At 42.8% G+C, this 21,043-nt stretch overlaps 1 protein-coding gene across 2 annotated transcripts in view; it reads left to right on the top strand.

Annotated features, from left to right (window-relative positions):
- LOC139584651 (voltage-dependent calcium channel subunit alpha-2/delta-1-like) overlaps window positions 1-21,043 on the top strand; it is a 118,073-nt gene that overhangs the window by 77,704 nt on the left and 19,326 nt on the right. For both annotated transcript variants that reach the window (XM_071416739.1, XM_071416740.1), the window contains exons 8-23: window positions 573-642; window positions 814-864; window positions 1,026-1,125; window positions 5,327-5,485; window positions 5,862-5,966; window positions 6,570-6,648; window positions 6,788-6,837; window positions 7,117-7,206; window positions 7,323-7,397; window positions 7,541-7,621; window positions 10,321-10,395; window positions 15,108-15,179; window positions 15,666-15,737; window positions 15,890-15,951; window positions 16,303-16,379; window positions 20,981-21,041. In XM_071416739.1, coding sequence (XP_071272840.1) covers window positions 573-642; window positions 814-864; window positions 1,026-1,125; window positions 5,327-5,485; window positions 5,862-5,966; window positions 6,570-6,648; window positions 6,788-6,837; window positions 7,117-7,206; window positions 7,323-7,397; window positions 7,541-7,621; window positions 10,321-10,395; window positions 15,108-15,179; window positions 15,666-15,737; window positions 15,890-15,951; window positions 16,303-16,379; window positions 20,981-21,041 — 1,279 coding nt within the window. The remainder of the gene's footprint in view (window positions 1-572; window positions 643-813; window positions 865-1,025; window positions 1,126-5,326; window positions 5,486-5,861; window positions 5,967-6,569; window positions 6,649-6,787; window positions 6,838-7,116; window positions 7,207-7,322; window positions 7,398-7,540; window positions 7,622-10,320; window positions 10,396-15,107; window positions 15,180-15,665; window positions 15,738-15,889; window positions 15,952-16,302; window positions 16,380-20,980; window positions 21,042-21,043) is intronic.

The following is a 21,043-nucleotide window of genomic DNA, read 5'->3' as shown; positions in this document are numbered from 1 at the left end:
CATATAGGCAGGTGGGTGTATCATATAGGCAGGTGGGTGTATCATATAGGCAGGTGGGTGTATCATATAGGCAGGTGGGTGTATCATATAGGCAGGTGGGTGTATCATATAGGCAGGTGGGTGTATCATATAGGCAGGTGGGTGTATCATATAGGCAGGTGGGTGTATCATATAGGCAGGTGGGTGTATCATATAGGCAGGTGGGTGTATCATATAGGCAGGTGGGTGTATCATATAGGCAGGTGGGTGTATCATATAGGCGTGATGAAACAACAACCTTTCTTAGACTTTCTTAGACTTCTTAGACTTAATTGAAGAGTCACATTGTCACAAATGCATATATTTCATACTATTGTAATTTACTCCTATCAAAAGTAAAACATACTTTAATGTTTGGATGGTTAACTGAAGATGAGGATAATATTCAGCAACTATTTGTTCCATGGTTTCAGTTTTAAATAGGGTATTTATTAAGGGTATATCAGTTTGGATAGTAAACTGTGTATTGCAGGGATTCTAACCAGTTTCACAGTACAGTATTGTTGTTAACCCAGACTCTGTGTCCTCTCCAGCCTCTCCATGGATGGATGCTCGGAAGACCCCCAGTAAGATCGACCTGTACGACGTACGCAGGAGACCCTGGTGAGGAACCTCTTTTCTCTCTCTCACACGCATTCATGCACACCAGAAACCAGATTCTCTATTCACAATACATGTGTATAAGAGTTCATAACCATTGTATGCACTGTGTTTATAACCTATGTGTGTACTGTGAGTATGTTTATAACCTCTGTGTGTATGTGCTGTGTGAAGGTACATTCAGGGAGCTGCCTCACCCAAGGACATGCTGATCCTAGTGGACGCGTGAGTCACAACACACACTTCACTATTACACTAACTCACAGTAACACTATACCCTACTATCTAAACATAGTACAGTATACCAGAGTACTGTACCACCCTGTTGTTTGGCTGACCGTAAGTCTTATTCTGTGGTTTGAATGAAACTGTCCATGTCTCAATAGGAGTGGCAGTGTGTCTGGTCTGACTCTGAAGCTGATCAGGACCTCTGTCGGTGAGATGCTGGAGACTCTGTCTGATGATGACTATGTCAACGTGGTCTATGTAAGTATATATACATTCATTCATTCAGAGAGAGAGAGAGAGATGGGGGTGGTTGAGAAGTAATGAAATATGGATTTCTCCATTGTCGGCCTCTCTCTTTAAAACAGGCCAGTAATGAAATGCCCTCTGCTCAATTTGGGGAGTGGGATCACAACTACCCAGTACTCCCAGGACCACTCAGTACACCAGCCCAAGAGTGCTACTCAGAGAACCGTGTGAAATCCTTATCCATCACTCTCTTTCCTCTCTCTCTTTATCTCTCAAAGATGAACTCCGATTACAATCAACTAGAATCAACTAGAGAACAATAGAACCCTGGTTGAACCCAATGGTTGACAACACCACTAATACGTTACTGCGCCATGTCTACAGTAAGCCATTCTACAGTTGTGTTTACATACACACTGAGAAACCAGTTGTGGTCTCCAACACTGTGGTGATGTAAGGCTGGAGTATTGTTGATTTGGATCCCCATTAGCTTTTTCAGAAGCATCAGATATTCTTCCTGGAGTCCACAAAAAACACACAACATGACAAGTAACAAAGCACTGATAGACAAGAACAGTCACACACATTTGTTATACAAAGATATACAAACAATACAACAACAAAAATAATGTGTGTGTTACAGTGTGTCTGTGTGGGTCCCCTCACAGTCCCGCCGTTCAATGATGTGTTTTCATTATCTGTTATTGGATTACCTTAAATCAACTGGTACAGATGGTGTCCTCCTAGTACCACATCATGAGCGCGTGCTCGCACACACACACACACACACACACACACACACACACACACACACACACACACACACACACACACACACACACACACACACACACACACATACACATACACATACACACCATCCTCCTGTCCTTTGTCCTGTGGGTATTATAACCTGACACTAATTCATTCATCTCTAATATTACCAATGAATCCTTGTTCATTAACAGCAGCCTAGGGACTAAACTGACATTTGGACACACACACACCCCTAACGTTATTGGGTTGTCAGACTAATACAGATATCTTTGTCTTAGTGTGTGTGTTCAGCTCTTTTCTCTTGCCAGTTCAGTGTTGTTAGCTAGCCAGTTGCAGATAGGCAGTCCTGTGGCCTAAGTGAACAGGGAGGCTGTACTGGGATTAGGGACTAGAGATTAGCTCTCTGCTCAGTGTAATCTGTAATCCAACCACAACCCATCTCTCTCTCACACACACGCACACACACACACACACACACACACACACACACACACACACACACACACACACACACACACACACACACACACACACACACATACACATACACATTACACATTACACATTACACATTCACACTCACTGGGACTCAGCTAATAAGATCACAAGGGGAACAAGGGAATTACATACAAAAACACTGAAACACATTCATAATGGACATACAATATTATACAGTGTATATATTCTGTATACTGAACAAAAATATAAACGCAACATGTAAAGTGTTGGTCCCATGTTTCATGAGCTGAAATAAAAGATCCCAGAAATGTTCCATATGCACAAAAAGCCTATTTCTCTCAAATGTTGTGCAAAAATGTATTACATCCCTGTTAGTGAGCATTTCTCCTTTGCCAAGATAATCCATCCATGTGACACGTGTGGCATATCAAGAAGCTGATTAAACAGCATGATCATTACACAGGTGCACCTTGTGCTAGGGACAATAAAAGGCCACCTTAACTTTTTTGTCACAACACAATGCCACAGATGTCTCAAGTTTTGAAGGACGTGCAATAGGCATGCTGACTGCATGGATGTCCAGCAGAGATGTTGCCAGAGGATTGAATGTTCACTTCTCAACCATAAGCCGGCTCCAATGTCGTTTTAGAGAATTTGGCAGTACGTCCAACCGGCCTCACAACCGCAGACCACGTGTACCCATGCCAGCCCAGGACCTCCACATCCGGCTTCTTCACCTGCGGGATCGTCAAAGACCAGCCACCCGGACAGCTGATGAAACTATGGGTTTGCACAACCAAAGAACTTCTGCACAAACTGTCAGAACCCTTCTAAGGAAGCTCATCTGCGTGCTCGTCGTCCTCACCAGAGTTTTGACCTGACTGCAGTTCGGCGTCATCACCGACTTTAATGGGCAAATGCTCACCTTCGATGGCCACTGGCACTGTGGAGAAGTATGCTCTTCACGTATGAATCCCTGTTTCAACTGTACCAGACAAATGTCAGACAGCGTGTATGGCGTCGTGTAGGCGAGCGGTTTGCTGATGTCAACATTGTGAACGGAGTGCCCCATGGTGGCGGTGGGGTTATAGTATGGGCAGGCATAAGCTATGGACAACGAACACAATTGCATTTTAACGATGGCAATTTGAATGCACATCACCTCATGTTTCAGCATGATAATGCCTGGCCCCATGTTGCAAGATACTGACAGATTTTCTGACCCACGCCCGTACTTTTTTAAAAGTATCTGTGACCAACATATGCATATCATGTGAAATCCATAGATCAGGGTCTAATGAAGTAATTACATTGACTGATTTCCTTATATGAACTTATTTAAAAAATATTGTTTCATGTTGTGTTTATATTTTTGGTCTGTGTAAATATAGGAAAGGGGGTGGAGATGTGGGGGGAGAGTCTGGTTGAGAGATTGCCAAGAGTGTGCAAAGCTGTCAAGGCAAATGGTGGCTACTTTGAAGAATCTCAAATATAAAATATAATTTGTTAGATTTGTTTAACACTTTTTTGGTTACTACATGATTCCATATGTGTTATTTCATAGTTTTGATGTCTTCACTATTATTTTACAATGTAGAAAATAGTAAAAATAAAGAAAAACCCTTAAATGAGTAGGTGTCCAAACTTTTGACTGGTACTGTATATGTACATTTTTGTCATTTAGCAGACGCTCTCTTGGAGTGCCAGATGGGCGTGTTTGCACTTTTGGGACTATTCCATTGGTTCCATTCTGCCACACAATCTCAATTGAGCGCAGCTAAAGTCTCGGATAAACTACCCATGGAAATGTTCACATTTACATGAATACTTAGCATGCCCACTAAATTGTCTCATGCACTGGATAAGGCTATGAAGTATCTCCTAGCATGAATTAATTAGACATATATGGAGGAGAAATACTTTCTCATTTACACACCTCCTCTCTCTCATCCTCTCCCTTCCTCCTTTCTTCCTCTTACTTCCTCTTTCTCTTCCTCCCACCCTTCTTCTCACCCTCCTCTCCTCTCCTTTTAATAGATTAGGTGATTAAAGAGCACATTGTGTGTGTGTGTGTGTGTGTGTGTGTGTGTGTGTGTGTGTGTGTGTGTGTGTGTGTGTCCATGCTGTCTCCTAAGCTCAGTCTTCATGTCAGGCAAGCGAAGCCTTGAAATTGCCTTCCAGTCTAAGTGGTGTCTCTGTCACTCAGTTAGAAACATCAAAGTTGTCACACGAATGCAGATACATGCGCGCACACACACACACACAAACACACATGCATGCACATACCCAGTCAGATTCTGCTAGTCTCCATGGATGCATGTATCTGCTGTCCCCATTCGCTGATTAACAGGCACATTGATTGGTTCAGATCGATAGGTTGCACCATTGTTTAGAAAGACAATACAGCCACAGCCAAGTACCATGGCTATTCTCTCTGCATAATATTATTACTGGAATCAAAACAGTGAGAGTGTTTTGGTGTGTGTCAGTAAGTATGTCTTATATCTGTAGCCTCCCCCATTCTAACAGGTACAATACCTCTACTCAGGTCTCAGAGCACTCAATCTGGAGCATCTGTTGATTTGGCTGCCAAGGTGTGTGTGTGTGTGTGTGTGTGTGTGTGTGTGTGTGTGTGTGTGTGTGTGTGTGTGTGTGTGTGTGTGTGTGTGTGTGTGTGTGTGTGTGTGTGTGTGTGTGTGTGTGTGTGTGTGTGTGTGTGTGTGTGTGATGTGTGTGTGTGTGTGTGTGTTATTTCCACTCTAATGAGAGTGTGCTAGTAGAGGGAGTCTTGTTTCCATGGTACCAGATCATGAAGTTGAGAGGATGCAGAGTAATTCGCAACACTTGATGAATGTGTCTGTTTACCACTGCATGATAGTAGTCATGGCCAGGTGTGTGTGTGTGTGTGTGTGTGTGTGTGCGCGCGTGTGTGCGTGCGTGCGTAAATGTCTAACCTCTATATGTCTCCCTCTACCAGTTCAACACCAGGGTGAATAACACAGCGTGTTTTGACCACCTGGTCCAGGCCAACGTGAGGAATAAGAAGATCCTGAAGGATGCTGTTCAGAACATCTCTGCTAAAGGCATCACCAACTACACCAAGGGATTTGAGTTTGCCTTCGAACAGCTCTATGCAGTAAGAGCCCCTATGCTCTGTTTAGAAGTATAACACAGTTGTTACACGTATGTATAATGACAACCCTTGCTCCAGCAGATTTACATTGAAGTTTCAGGAACATACTTCATGTAAAATGTACAAAGTGTCACCTGTGAGCTCTGCTCTTTCTCTTATGGTAGATTATGATGAGACACTGCCCTCTGCTGGTTATAGCGGGTATATCTCTACTTTCTAGCCCAGTGAGCAACAAGCTCCTGGGTGTGTAGGATTTTACTCCAATCTTTTACTACCCTGATTTTAGTCATCAGCTACTCAGTAGTACCTTCCTAAGCACAATCAGGGGTGTTAGGATTGGCAACCCATGTTCTCTATATGGCGTGGTTTCTCTGTGCAGACTAACATCACTAGAGCCAACTGTAACAAGATCATCATGCTGTTCACTGATGGAGGAGAGGAGAGAGCGTCGGTCATACTGCAGAAATACAACGCTGACAAGAAGGTACAGTTTCAACACACACTACAATGTATAATCCACCTAGTCGGCGACCCATAGTAGTAAATATGGAAAGCAGGTCTGAATGATGAAGGGAAACAGAGTGATGGCTTGGTTGGATGTTGAGGAAGTATTATGTGTGCTGATCCTATGGTTTATACAGGTGGAGGCCAGATAATCACTACACTAACCCACACACACACACACACACACACACACACACACACACACACACACACACAGACAGACAGACAGACAGACAGACAGACAGACAGACAGATCAGTCTCCGTTACTGTCAGTCATCCTCTCTAGCAGATATGAAGTGTGTGATGATAACTCTGCCAAAGCTGCTCTTTCTGCTCAGCACATGAAAGGAGACTGTGAGGATGGGAGGTAGAGAGAACATGGTAACACCATCCTCAGCCCTTCACAAATCAATCCCTGTGTACACTGTAACAGTAGTCCTTCCCAATACTTAGAGTTGATATTCTATGGCCCATAATAACCTCTCAAACACAGTACCTAAATATAGTTTTTAACTTCTATCACACATCTTCCAGTTCAATGTGGATGTGTCTTTAACAGATACACACGGCTCTGTGTTCTAGGTGCGTATCTTCACCTTCTCAGTGGGTCAACACAACTATGATAAAGGTCCAGTCCAGTGGATGGCCTGCGCTAATAAAGGTAGATACCATGTTGTTGTTGTTTGTTTGTGCTAAACATTAAGCACTGGTAGTTCTGTGTATCGCTTGAGTTTCCATGTTGGGTCTGCTTATGTAGATAGCTAATGTCCTGATCTTAGTCCATTGTCTGTTTCTCCCAGGATACTTCTATGAGATTCCCTCTATTGGAGCCATACGCATCAACACTCAGGTGATAATAAGCATTCTGCATGAACTTGTGTTTGTGTGTGTGTTTAATTTATTTCCGATGTGTATGTGGTTGACTTTGTCTTAAACGTGTGTATCTGGCGGCAGGTAGCATAGCGATTAAGAGTGTTGGGCCAGTAACCGAAAGCTGACTAGGTGAAAAATCTGTCGATGTGCCCTTGAGCAAGGCATTTAACCCAATTTGCTCCTGTATGTCGCTCTGGATAAGAGCGTGTGCTAAATGACTAAATTGTATTCAAAGGAGTGTATTTGTGTGTTGTAGGAGTACCTGGATGTCCTGGGCAGACCCATGGTTCTAGCTGACCAGCTGGCCAAGCAGGTCCAGTGGACTAATGTCTACCTTGACGCTCTGGTATCACATCACTTCTATCCCACAATGCACCTCACCAAAATCTACCTCCACGCTGGAGGTTTCTGAAACCCAATAACGATGACTTACATTTAGCTTTCTTTGTCTGTGTGTGTTAGGAGCTAGGTCTTGTCATCACAGGAACCCTACCTGTCTTCAACAAGACCAAGTATAAAGATGAATCGGGTTTAGAGGTAATCCACACACGCAAGCAGGCACACACACACCAATTATTTCTTAACATAATCCCATCCCAGCATTAGCCTCTAAGTCAACACAACTCTTACTATTCAATTGTAAATGAACATGTTGAACTCCCTGCATCTTTCCCTCTCAGATTCAGAACCAGTTGATCCTCGGGGTGATGGGGATTGACGTGTCACTAGATGACATCAAGAAGCTCACACCGCGCTACACTGTGAGTGACACACACACTAACACACCAGAACACTCCTTATTCTCTTACTTCAGTCTCAATGTTAAGGCCTTTTCTCACCAACTTTTGATCTTTTCGTCCAAATGCCGAAAAAATACAGATTCGGTTTTAGACACACTAAAACCATTCACAACAAGTCTGATTCGCTTTTCCCTCCAGACAGGCTTGGCCTATTTTAGGAAACTTTCTGAATGGACATAGAGAATTAGCGAACTTATACGCACACACACACACACACATCTAAAAGGACCCATCAATCAAAGCCACCTGAAGCATATCTCACTCAGACACATAAGCAAATCACATTTCTTCTTTCCCAAAAAACGTATTAAAAAACTTGCCTTAGCTTCAAATCCTTTCTGTAGGATATCAAAAACTAGCCTCCACTGTAGGATAATGCAAAATCAATGTAGCTTATTTTATAAATTGACAAGGAACGTTTTAAGGGGGAGATATAGGCAGCTGTGATATAGGCTATATGAAGATGAAATTGACAGCCATTAGAAAATAGAAGCACGTAACCTGTCTATAGCCTAATGATCAGCCATTGATGCATTTTAATGAAGCAGTGGGAGGTTATGTATTTTAATTTGAGTGCTTTATCTAAATAGGCGGAGAGTTTTTTGTCTCTTTCTTTTAGGGTTGCCTATAGCACAGGTGGCCGCCTAGATTCACTTTAGCTGGCCTATAATATATAGCTATATTAACTTCTAACTTGCACAACTCTCTGTTTACGTCACTGTTCCCTTCTTGAGCAATTCACGCATCTCTGCTGGCAACTCCACTGGCTTATCTCTTCCCCCTCACAGCTCTTAAACGAGCAGCAATATAGTATGAAACTTATTTTGAGCATTTAAAAAAAACAACGAATAAGCCTAGGCCTATTAGAGGAGAGAAGCATAGATCGATCCTCTTCGTTGCTGAATGGCTATAAAATAGGCTACATCAGCGTTTCCCAAACTAGGGCTCACCTGATTTGAAAAAGGGGTTTTGAGAGAAACGTTGAAATAATAGCGCCGGGGTTACATCGGTAACCTCCGGTAGCCCCTAGATAAACGGAACGGTTTCTGTTTTCTACTGACAAATGTGTCTCTTTCTATTGAACCGTTTAAGCTACAAAATATTATGACCCCATCGCTGAAAGATAAGACTCTGAGACACATATGGTTTCTGTTTCCTTCTACAAGCTGCGCAGGACTCGTTAGAACATAGTGGACGAGACCAGGCACAAAATCAGACTGGATGAAAAAGAACATCATCACTAGCTAGGGTCCCATCCAACTGGTGACCAATTTTCATACGAATATTCTAAAATCTGCATAAGGAATGCCATTTCCCACCAGTGGTGTTTCCACCAAATGGACTTGTTGCAGATAAAAACCAGTGTGTGCTGATGTAGTGCACATGCACACAACATGTACTTTTTCACATATGTTTTCATGCACCAAATAAAAATCTAAAGTTCAATGTGTTTCCATCGCATTTTCAGCTCTACTGAGCATCAAGATCACTGTGCACTTTCACCACCCTGTGAAGTTCATCGTAACATATTTTATCTGTAGCCGAATAAACTGCATGGTTTCCAGAGTCGTGGTGGGAGGACCACACACCATCATCGCGTGCCTCCAAGTTTACTTCCATATGATGGTTACATTTATATTTGCGCATAAAGGTGTTTCCACCGCCATTTCTGGCATAATTAATTATACTGACAAAAAAAGATCTCACGATGTCGAACGAAAAAATGATCTGTCGGCATTTATAAAAGTGTACCTAAACTTCCTGTTTCCATTACAAGTATCGTGATATGTGTTGTATTTGGTCGCATAAAACTGTGGATGGAAATGTGGTTAATGATGATGTTCTTTTCTACACAGAAGATCATACAAAACTCTGATGACCTTCTGAACTTTCTAATACCTTTCTTATGCAGTTTAGTCACTTTAAACCATACTTCCTTCAGATTGTAGTGTCAAAAGTACTGTACTGTCGGACTGATTTGTAATAGACTTTCATAGCCTCAATTTAAAAAAGTAAACATTGGCTGTTGGTTATATCCGTTTTGGGGTTGCGAAAACATTTTCATATCAAAATGTGGTCGTGGGCCCAAAAAGTTTGGGAACCCCTGCGATACATCATTGGCACTGAACATGGGATATTTCAATGGCGACAGCGACGTGTATAGCTCTGGTGTGATGTACTCACATTGATTCAATTAATATGGTGCTGCACTGATGCGTTGCAAACGAGAGAAAAAAACAGGCAGAGAGCAATTGATTAATTAATTAATTCACACTATGAATCCACAGACCTGTCACAGGCAGTTTCCCAGATAACAATTTATATTGGTCTACAGCTTATTTTCGCATGCAAGAAGACGCACAAATGTAACCTGTTCCGAATAAATAATTTACGGAATGTGGCGTTATTTCACAATTGGTGTCAACGGCTTCATAAACAAGACGTGCTCGTATAATTTTCTTTTTGTCCAAATTATTCGCCTGAAAATAACAGACTTACTCTGACAGCCCTGCCCTCTATCATATGAACTCAATCATGTTTATGATCGATACTCTAATAACCCAGAACAGGGATGTAGTGAGTACACATCCATGTTCCCTGTAGTATACAAAATATGTTCAACTGTCTCCTCCAACGCTCTCTGTTCCTCCACTCCTCAGATTGGACCTAATGGATATTATTTTGCCATCGACCCCAATGGATATGTACTGCTACACCCCAACCTCCAACCTAAGGTATGTACTATCCCTACCTCTTCTATTCTGTTACCACATGTCTTACAATCCCAACTCATTCGGAGGTGCTACTATGCTTGCTATTCATGTTCATATGAACCCACACATGATCGTAGCAGTATGTCTAACCACAGGCCACCATAATGCTCCTGAGCCACCTTTAGGGAAACACAACCCACTGCTCCTCCCTACAGTACCTCTTCTATTCCTCCACTCTTTCCTCTCCTCCTCTACTGACCTCCTCCTCAACACCCCAGGACTTGACAGGCTGCAGAGAGCCATGTGTTGCCCAGGCCCGCAGGCTGTCTGTTGGGGCTTGTTGTGTTCAACAAGGCCTGGGACACATGTTAACATCTCATCCAACCACATCCTTAAAACACTAATCAACATGGACACACACTCATGGATCCAATCTATTCATACACACACATGCACTGGCACTTAACCCTAAGCAATGCACAGCATACACAGGGTGTTCATGTGTGTGTGTAAAGGCGTGCAGCCTCTTTCAAAGGGTACTGTTTCAAAGTGACTGGAGGTCTTGTACAGCGTTGTATAGGTTTCCTAAGGAGGAACCATGTGTGTGAGTGTGTCAGTCAGGGTTTGAAACAGTCTTCACGTCTGTTACAGAGAGGGGATCAGAGATGAATGCCATCAGAAGGCCTTGTTCTGACTAATGGGATTTTAACCATGCTGAAATATGCTACAGACACAACACTTTGTTGAAGGTTGCAACGGTTATGGTTTGAGTCCCGCCTGGCCACATACTGTATGTGTTAACGTGTATTCTATTTAGATAATAGTGCCTGGCCAATAAATTAATATTATCAAATGGAGATGTTGTCTCCTACTGAAATGCTCCCTGCATCTCTCTCATTATGTATCTGTTAGAAAAGGATCCGTAACCGCAAGACAAGACTCAATAAGCCGTATGCCATCACGCTCCATGAGGTGAGAGAGAGTAGGATAGATAGATAGTAGATGTGCTATAGTAGAACATATTATAGATGTAGACTAGTAACCCTTAGGGCTGGTCTTTAACTGTTAGATCGTTGAGTAGAGTGTGTGTCCAGTAAACTCTGCTAAAGTGATGGTACACTAAAATAGATCAACATAAGAAAATTACTTGACTGGTTACAAGTAAATGAGTTATGTTTTCTCAGTTAAAAAATACTGCATTTGTTGAAACCAAATATATGATTCAATGTCAACTGTTTTATTTGATTTTTATCAATCCTATATTTTAAGTTTGCAACCTATTTCTTTCAGCACTCAACTTACTTTCCCCCTTTTGGTTGAACCTAATTAATAACAAATACAAACAAATATTTAATGTAAATACATCCCATGTTTTCATCTTGTTCCAAGTTCTATGTGGAATTACCTATGGGTTACACGCAATTCAATTCATTATTTATATATCAAGAAATTGTGTTGGTTCAATAACATGAAATTATGTTTCTGAACATATTCTTTACACAAGACTTTCATATTAAGTAGCAACAATATCGTAACCAAGCATTGGATACCTTAACCTATAACACTTGTCAGGCTCTTCAGTATCGCATGCACTTATGCAAGTATCATTACAGACACTGGCACGTTTAAGTTTGAATAAGGAATACAACCGACCACATTTACTGTAATGACGTTCACTTTCACAGGTTGGCAAAAATAACAACCTGAAAGCCACAGCCCAATAAGCCACGCCTCCAACTCTTCTGATAGGCTGCCACCACTACATTGCCCCCCCCCCCCCCCCCCCAACTGCTATTTGATTTCAGATCAATTGAATAGAAAAGGTTGAACGAACCAAAGCGTAATTTTCAATCATTCCAATCAGTGTTAAATAAGTTTTATGTACATTCTTTATTTGAATATTTATAAAATTCACATTGTTATGTCTGGTAACACATTTGTATTTCCTTGAATCCAACCCCATTACATGCACTAAATGGATGTGGGTGGAGCAATGTCTACTTAAGGTTGCAAATTACAAGCACTCACAAAATCTCTGACGAAGGCCTTGAGGCCGATACGTAAAGCTTAATAATAAATAGTGATACTAGCCAGAGCAGTGTGCAAGTTTCTCTTTTCCTTCATCAATTCTATTGTTACAATGCGCCTGCAACGAAGATGGCTCAGATGTGAGAGAGCCTCTTGATTTTTGAATCATTCCAATCAGTAAACACACTTCAGATGAACAGTAGCGTGGTCAGTGTTTTCCTGCTGCTGTTGTAGTCTTAGAGCAGCCATACTCAGTGGTGGAATAGAAGGTAATAGTGACTAGTTGTTATTAGTCAAGTAGATGGTCACATAATTCGCTAAATGTTTCACACTGTTTATTTGACTCTTTCACATGTTCTGTTAAACTGTTTCTTTCCTCTAAGCCATCTGTCATGTTGTCATTATGTTGTGTCATTGTCTAGAATTTTGGGTGTATGCACCTGTGTGTGAGAGAGGGAGATGGAGAGAAGGGTAGGTCCTAGAGGGAGGGAGGGAGAAGGATAGGTCCTAGAGGGAGGGAGGGAGGGAGGGAGGGAGAAGGGTAGGTCCTAGAGGGAGAGAGGGAGAAGGGTAGGTCCTAGAGGGAGAGAGGGAGAAGGGTAGGTCCTAGAGGGAGAGAGGGAGAAGGGTAGGTCCTAGAGGGAGAGAGGGAGAAGGGTAGGTCCTAGAGGGAGAGAGGGAGAAGGGTAGGTCCTAGAGGGAGAGAGGGAGAAGGGTAGGTCCTAGAGGGAGAGAGGGAGAGAGAAAGACTGAACTAACACATGATGACATGACCAGGTTACAGCAGGTCCCTTCCTAGTACTGCTACTGGTTTGTCTTTCTCACTGGGACTTGATGGATCAATTCATAAAACTGTATGAATCCTTCTGTGCACTATTGTCATGAATTCCTATTTATACTCAAATCATACACTTGCTTTGTAAATCATGTCCATAATCCCTCTGGTACATCACTGTAAAGCATTCCAGTGAAAGGGCATGGTCAATCTTACTGTGTATGATCTGTTTGCGTGTGCATGTGTGATCAGAGAAACAGAGGGAGGTGTGAATATGGAGGGTGACCTTGGATTCTTTGAACACATTCTCTCTTTTCTCTCTTGCTCTTGTGTTTCAGTCTGCGTGTTATTTGTGGTTGAATAGAAAACCCATTTCATATTCATCACACAAATCCCTCGCTACGTTTGGAGTTGGATTCTGATCTCTCTCCCCCACCCACTCACTTTGCCACTCTTTCTTTCTTTCATTCATTCTTTCTTTCTCTGTATATTATAGTTTCATCCTCTCTCCTTCATTTGACTGTTTATTTAATGTGCTTATATTTTCTGTATCATCTTATGGCCTCTAACTATTTATTTGATTTGATTTTTTCATGCTGAGATCCTCTTCATCATCCTCCACTGTTCCGTCTTTCTTTTCTCTCTTCATCCAATGTAAGGTTCATTTAATCATCATCATCACAGTGTGTTTATGTAGCTTCTGCAGAAACTAAATCCATATGAACCTTCTAAAATGTGTATACAGTCTAAAGGTAGAGCAGCGTTGCTAGGAGACAGAGTATCAGGTTCCATCCATTTACTGGTGCTTTAACAGAGTAGTTCTGGATTACTGCTGCTACTTTATAACATTAGAAAGTCCCTGATATGCACTGAGGGTTTAAGTACTGACATTAACACAGTCTACAGTTAGTCTGTATCAAACACACACACACACAAACACACACAAACACACACACACACACACACACACAAGCAGGCACCCACGCTACACACACACGGACTCAACCATCACGCATGCATGCAACACACACACACACACACACACACACACACACACACACACACACACACACACACACACACACACACACACACACACACACACACACACACACACACACACACACACACACACACACAAGCTGGAGTATTCCGGTCAGTTGGTTCTCAGCTGTATAAACTAGGCTCTTTGTCTGAATGTACAGTATATACTGTAGAACACAATAACACGATAGGGTAAGGAGCAGAGTTTTACTCTATGGCCTGAAGCCATGCTAAGAACCCATGACTGAAACACTACACAGTCTACTGGGTTTCCCAACTGGCGGCGATGATTTTATTTGGCCTCCCAAGTTTTCTCAGCAAGTTTTTATTTTTTACATTTTCATTGTTGGTTATTAAAGACTGTAAATACACCAGGAAATGAGCTCCAAGTGATTTTTATTAAGGAAACCTGTTCCCATGTATTCCCACGCAAAATAGAAAGACGTGATCGTATACAAATGTAAGCAATGTCTGAAATGTATATGTTTTAGTCAAATATATCTGTTTGGGCTTCTTGACGTCAATTTGCAGTCTACAAATGATTAGTAATTATGTTCCAGCCCCCCGACCATCCGCTCCAGAAAAATTATCCTGCAGCTGAATCTAGTTGATGATCCCTGGTCTACTGCGTTTCATTACAACTCGCTGTAACAACTCAACATGCTTCAGGGGGACCGATATCAAACAAGTCATGCTATTGAATATACAAGAATGAGACTGTGTGTGTGTGTGTGTGTGTGTGTGTGTGTGTGTGTGTGTGTGTGTGTGTGTGTGTGTGTGTGTGTGTGTGTGTGTGTGTGTGTGTGTGTGTGTGTGTGTGTGTGTGTGTGTGTGTGTGTGTGTCGTGGTAACTCATCCACTAGACTAAACACTCACATATCCTCAGAATCCTAAATTCCAGGAGCCTGTCACTCTGGACTTCCTCGATGCTGAACTGGAGAACGACATCAAAGTCCAGGTAAACACACACACAGGTGTTAGTTGTGTCCTGTCTCCTACTAAAGTTAATTGAGTGTGATTTATACAGTGACTGGCTGTAAATGAGAGGACATGTTTACAGAAGCAGTGGATACCCCACTCTGTCTGTCGCTCCCTCTCCTTTCATCCTGCTTCTATCATATACACAGACACTCCAAGAGGGAGGTTCAGCATATAGAAGTGCTACCGATCTCCTTGTTGTTATTCCTCTCTTTCTCTCTCGCTGGTGTACAGATGTGCACTGTGTTTTAGAGAGAGAACGGTTGTGAGATCAGACCCTGTAACCATTCACACATTTGACACGGGGTACCGTTGAAGAAGATATCTTTGTATATTTATTTTATCTTTCACACACACAAAAGCATGCATGCATTATCTCTCTCTCTCTCTCTCTCTCTCTGTCTCTCTCGCTCTCTGTCTCTCTCTGTCTCTCTCTCTCTCTCTCTCTCTGTGTGTGTGTGTGTAGATCAGGAGAATGATGATAGATGGGAACCCAGGTGAAGAGACCATAGATACTCTAGTTAAAACTCAGGATGAGGTGAGATCAGCACCAATGAAAGACACATAATAGTACTAATTCTCACTTACACATCTAGTGACATCAGTGCATGATTTAGGTTGAAGTAAGTTACGTGTAGTTTACGATTTAGGATTATGACTGTTTTAACACCTCTGTATGTTCGCTGACAGAGATACATCGACAGAGGAGTAAGGACGTACACCTGGGCTCAGGTCAATGGAACAGACTACAGGTAGGCAGGAGGACTGAAAGATGATGACCCAGTCCAGAAACAACCTTTAACCCCTAGCCATATCTCCTGGAAACGTGTAGTGATCTGAAAGGATTGGATAGGTTGCTGTAACATCACAGTGGTCTCACATCTCTACTTCATGAATATGATCAGGTCTGGTCAGTAGGGGGCACTCTCTGTGCATCTCCATCACAGTAAAACCCTTTTCTCAACTACTGAAATGTGTGTAAATGCAGATGTTCAGTGTCCTGTCACCTTGTGGATGGAACATGTTTTTCCAAGCATCGCCTTCAGTGTGTCAACAGAGAAAGGACAGGGTCCTGTATAATGACAAGACCTTTATTTCCCCAGCTTGGCTCTGGTCCTGCCTACCTACAGTGAACACTACTTACAGGCCAAACTGGGAGACACCATCAGACAGGCCATGGGTGAGAACACACACACACACCCAGGCATGCAGCCACAAAAGAAACACACCACAGCAACTTTGCTCTCTCAAATCAGTGAGTTTTGCCAAAGTTCGTCCTTTGTAGTGTGGCCCCATGGTCCAGTCGGCTGACGTCTCTCTCTCTCTCTCTCTCTCTCTCTCCCTTCACCGTACTCTTCCTCTCCATCACCCTCTCCCAGATCACATACTTCCCCTCTCTTCTTCCCTCCATCAGCTCTGATGCACTCCACCCCCTCTCCTTGTTCTTTCTCTTCCTCTTTTCCATCTCTTGTTCCTCTGTTCCTTTTCTTTGAATCTGAGGGCAGAGGAGGCATGTTACCTTACACAGCCTGCCTGTCTGCACCTCTTTCTCTACCCAGACCTGGTTTATCACTACTCATAGAGGCTTTATCACATGGTTCCTGTACTGTACCTCTGATGTACAAGATAAATCCACCTCTACAAACTATCCAACTCTCTTGACTTTAATGTTCCCCTCATGTCCTCCCTCTATCTGCCCCTTCATGGGATCTGTACAGCTCCATGGGGCAAGTAGTCTATTTCCTGGTGTATAACTCACTGTTCCTTATGTGTCGTCCAGTCTCTGCATGACTGTGCATCTGTGTTTGCATGATGAAGTATATTAATTCTACACAGTGACAGAGCGAAACAAAAGGAGGTAAAATGAGATGGAAGGAAAGAAGGGAAAAGGAATGACAAATCTGTATTGACAGAGAGTAAACGAGAGAACAGCTGAGGTCCATGTGATTCCTACCCTTCCCAGTCCTTACATGAGATGTCCTGAAATCTGCCTGTCATGTTTTACATGCTATTGAAATGCTTTGATTATGCACCAGATAGTCATGAACCTTTTCATACTGAACCATCAGTAAACGGTTCCACAGACTGCTGGCATGACTGTATCAATTTAATGATGTTTTTCTCGTGATGTCTTCTTTTAAGGGATTGATTGATGGACATTGATGTCTTTATGAGTGTAGGAACTCTATTGGAAAGAACATAGTGAAATCCAAAGCCAAAGCCTGTCACATGGAATAATAGGAGAGACAGATACTGGAGTAACTGAGGATGTCTCTGTGAACCTACTGTACTTTATTGCATGTCTCTGCATGGTAGCACTTCTCTGTTTGGATAGCGTGGTTGTCAGATTTCCCTTCTTTTTAAGACTTCTTATATTGCTGTAATATGAATTTGATAAGACATCCCAATGGTTCTGTTTTCTCTCTTTCTTTCTTTCTCTCTCTCTATCTCCTTCCTTTTCCCCCCTCCCCTCTCTCGTTCTCTCCCGCTCCCTCCCTCTCTCTCTCTATCTGGGGTCACTACAGGGCAGAAGGGCAAGTATTCCTCTTCCCCTTGTTTGCATGTTCCATCACTTCAGTTCCACTCCACACCTTTTCTCCCTGTCTATCCGGCACCTCATATACAATTGAAGTCGGAAGTTTACATTCACTTAGGTTGGAGTCATTCAAAGTTGTTTTTCAACCACTCAACAAATTTCTTGTTAACACACTATAGTTTTGGCAAGTCGGTTAGGACATCTACTTTGTGCATGACACAGGTAATTTTTCCAACAATTGTTTAAAAAAGTGTGTGTGATCAAGGATCCTACAAACCTGACTCAGTTACACCAGCTCTGTCAGGAGGAATGGACCGAAATTCACCCAACTTATTGTGGGATGCTTGTGGAAGGCTACCTGACACGTTTGACCCAAGTTAAACAATTTAAAGGCAATGCTACCAAATACTAATTGAGTGTATGTAAACTTCTGACCCACTGGGAATGTGATGAAAGAAATTAAAGCTGAAATAAATCATTCTCTCTACTATTATTCTGACATTTCACATTCTTAAAATAAAGTGGTGATCCTAACTAGCCTAAGACATGGACTTTTTAACTAGGATTAAATGCCAGGAATTGTGAAAAACTGAGTTTAAATGCGTTTGGCTAAGGTGTATGTAAACTTCCGACTTCAACTGTGTGTGTGTGTGTGTGTGTGTGTGTGTGTGTGTGTGTGTGTGTGTGTGTGTGTGTGTGTGTGTGTGTGTGTGTGTGTGTGTGTGTGACCTGTCATCACTCTAACCAGTCTGGCTGAGATGAACCAGGACTCTGTCAGTGAGTTAATGGACAGCATTAAGGCCTGACAGTGAGTTAATGGACAGCAGTGTTCTAGATAAGGCCTGACAGTGAGTTAATGGACAGCAGTGTTCTAGATAAGCCCTGACAGTGAGTTAATGGACAGCAGTGTTCTAGATAAGGCCTGCCAGTGAGTTAATGGATAGCAGTGTTCTAGATAAGGCCTGCCAGTGAGTTAATGGACAACAGTAAGGCCTGACAGTGAGTTAATGGACAGCAGTAAGGCCTGACAGTGAGTTAATGGACAGCAGTGTTCTAGATAAGGCCTGCCAGTGAGTTAATGGACAACAGTAAGGCCTGACAGTGAGTTAATGGACAGCAGTGTTCTAGATAAGGCCTGCCAGTGAGTTAATGGACAGCAGTGTTCTAGATAATGCCTGACAGTGAGTTAATGGATAGCAGTATTCTCGATAAGGCCTGACAGTGAGTTAATGGACAGCAGTGTTCTAGATAAGGCCTGCCAGTGAGTTAATGGACAACAGTAAGGCCTGACAGTGAGTTAATGGATAGCAGTATTCTCGATAAGGCCTGACAGTGAGTTAATGGACAGCAGTGTTCTAGGTAAGGCCTGCCAGTGAGTTAATGGACAGCAGTGTTCTAGATAAGGCCTGCCAGTGAGTTAATGGATAGCAGTAAGGCCTGACAGTGAGTTAATGGACAGCAGTGTTCTAGATAAGGCCTGTCAGTGGGTTAATGGACAGCAGTAAGGCCTGACAGTGAGTTAATGGACAGCAGTGTTCTAGATAAGGCCTGTCAGTGGGTTAATGGACAGCAGTAAGGCCTGACAGTGAGTTAATGGACAGCAGTGTTCTAGATAAGGCCTGTCAGTGGGTTAATGGACAGCAGTAAGGCCTGTCAGTGAGTTAATGGACAGCAGTGTTCTAGATAAGGCCTGTCAGTGGGTTAATGGACAGCAGTAAGGCCTGACAGTGAGTTAATGGACAGCAGTGTTCTAGATAATGCCTGACAGTGGGTTAATGGACAGCAGTAAGGCCTGACAGTGAGTTAATGGACAGCAGTGTTCTAGATAAGGCCTGTCAGTGGGTTAATGGACAGCAGTAAGGCCTGACAGTGAGTTAATGGACAGCAGTGTTCTAGATAATGCCTGACAGTGGGTTAATGGACAGCAGTAAGGCCTGACAGTGAGTTAATGGACAGCAGTGTTCTAGATAAGGCCTGTCAGTGGGTTAATGGACAGCAGTAAGGCCTGACAGTGAGTTAATGGACAGCAGTGTTCTAGATAATGCCTGTCAGTGGGTTAATGGACAGCAGTAAGGCCTGACAGTGAGTTAATGGGCAGCAGTGTTCTAGATAAGGCCTGCCAGTGAGTTAATGGACAGAAGTGTTCTAGATAAGGCCTGTCAGTGAGTTAATGGACAGCAGTGTTCTAGATAAGGCCTGCCAGTGAGTTAATGGACAGCAGTAAGGCCTGACAGTGAGTTAATGGACAGCAGTGTTCTAGATAAGGCCTGACAGTGGGTTAATGGACAGCAGTAAGGCCTGCCAGTGAGTTAATGGATAGCAGTGTTCTAGATAAGGCCTGTCAGTGAGTTAATGGACAGCAGTGTTCTAGATAAGGCCTGTCAGTGAGTTAATGGATAGCAGTGTTCTAGATAAGGCCTGTCAGTGAGTTAATGGACAGCAGTGTTCTAGATAAGGCCTGACAGTGAGTTAATGGACAGCAGTAAGGCCTGACAGTGAGTTAATGGACAGCAGTGTTCTAAATAATGCCTGACAGTGGGTTAATGGACAGCAGTAAGGCCTGACAGTGAGTTAATGGACAGCAGTGTTCTAGATAAGGCCTGACAGTGAGTTAATGGATAGCAGTGTTCTAGATAAGGCCTGTCAGTGGGTTAATGGACAGCAGTAAGGCCTGACAGTGAGTTAATGGACAGCAGTGTTCTAGATAATGCCTGACAGTGGGTTAATGGATAGCAGTGTTTTAGATGAGGCCTGACAGTGAGTTAATGGACAGCAGTGTTCTAGATAAGGCCTGTCAGTGGGTTAATGGACAGCAGTAAGGCCTGACAGTGAGTTAATGGACAGCAGTGTTCTAGATAATGCCTGACAGTGGGTTAATGGACAGCAGTGTTTTAGATGAAGCCTGACAGTGAGTGAATGGACAGCAGTGTTCTAGATAAGGCCTGTCAGTGGGTTAATGGACAGCAGTGTTCTAGATAATGCCTGACAGTGACAGTCAGCATAGTGTACTGGCCTAACAGCCATGAAAAGTCATGCTGACAGACTAGTGGCACTACCAAGCTTAAAGATGGATGGGAGTTTGTCTCCATAATCATTGTCCCTCTCTCTTTCTGTCATGTCTTGTTTCACTCATTCATCTTTCAGTTCTTTATTTCCATAAGGATCAGTCTGGTGTGCTGTATAGGCCATGATTCCTACTCTACAGAGTGTGTAAGGTTCTAAAGATGGCTCTCTATTCTCTTCAGCCATGGACACTCTGCAGGTGGAGATGTTTGATGAGTTGGGATACACCTTCATCGCCCCCAGGT

This window comes from Salvelinus alpinus, chromosome 9 (assembly GCF_045679555.1).
Source record: "Salvelinus alpinus chromosome 9, SLU_Salpinus.1, whole genome shotgun sequence".
Classification (NCBI taxonomy): domain Eukaryota; kingdom Metazoa; phylum Chordata; class Actinopteri; order Salmoniformes; family Salmonidae; genus Salvelinus; species Salvelinus alpinus.
The sequence above is the reverse complement of the archived record's forward strand: the minus strand, read 5'-3'. Positions and strand labels throughout refer to the sequence as shown.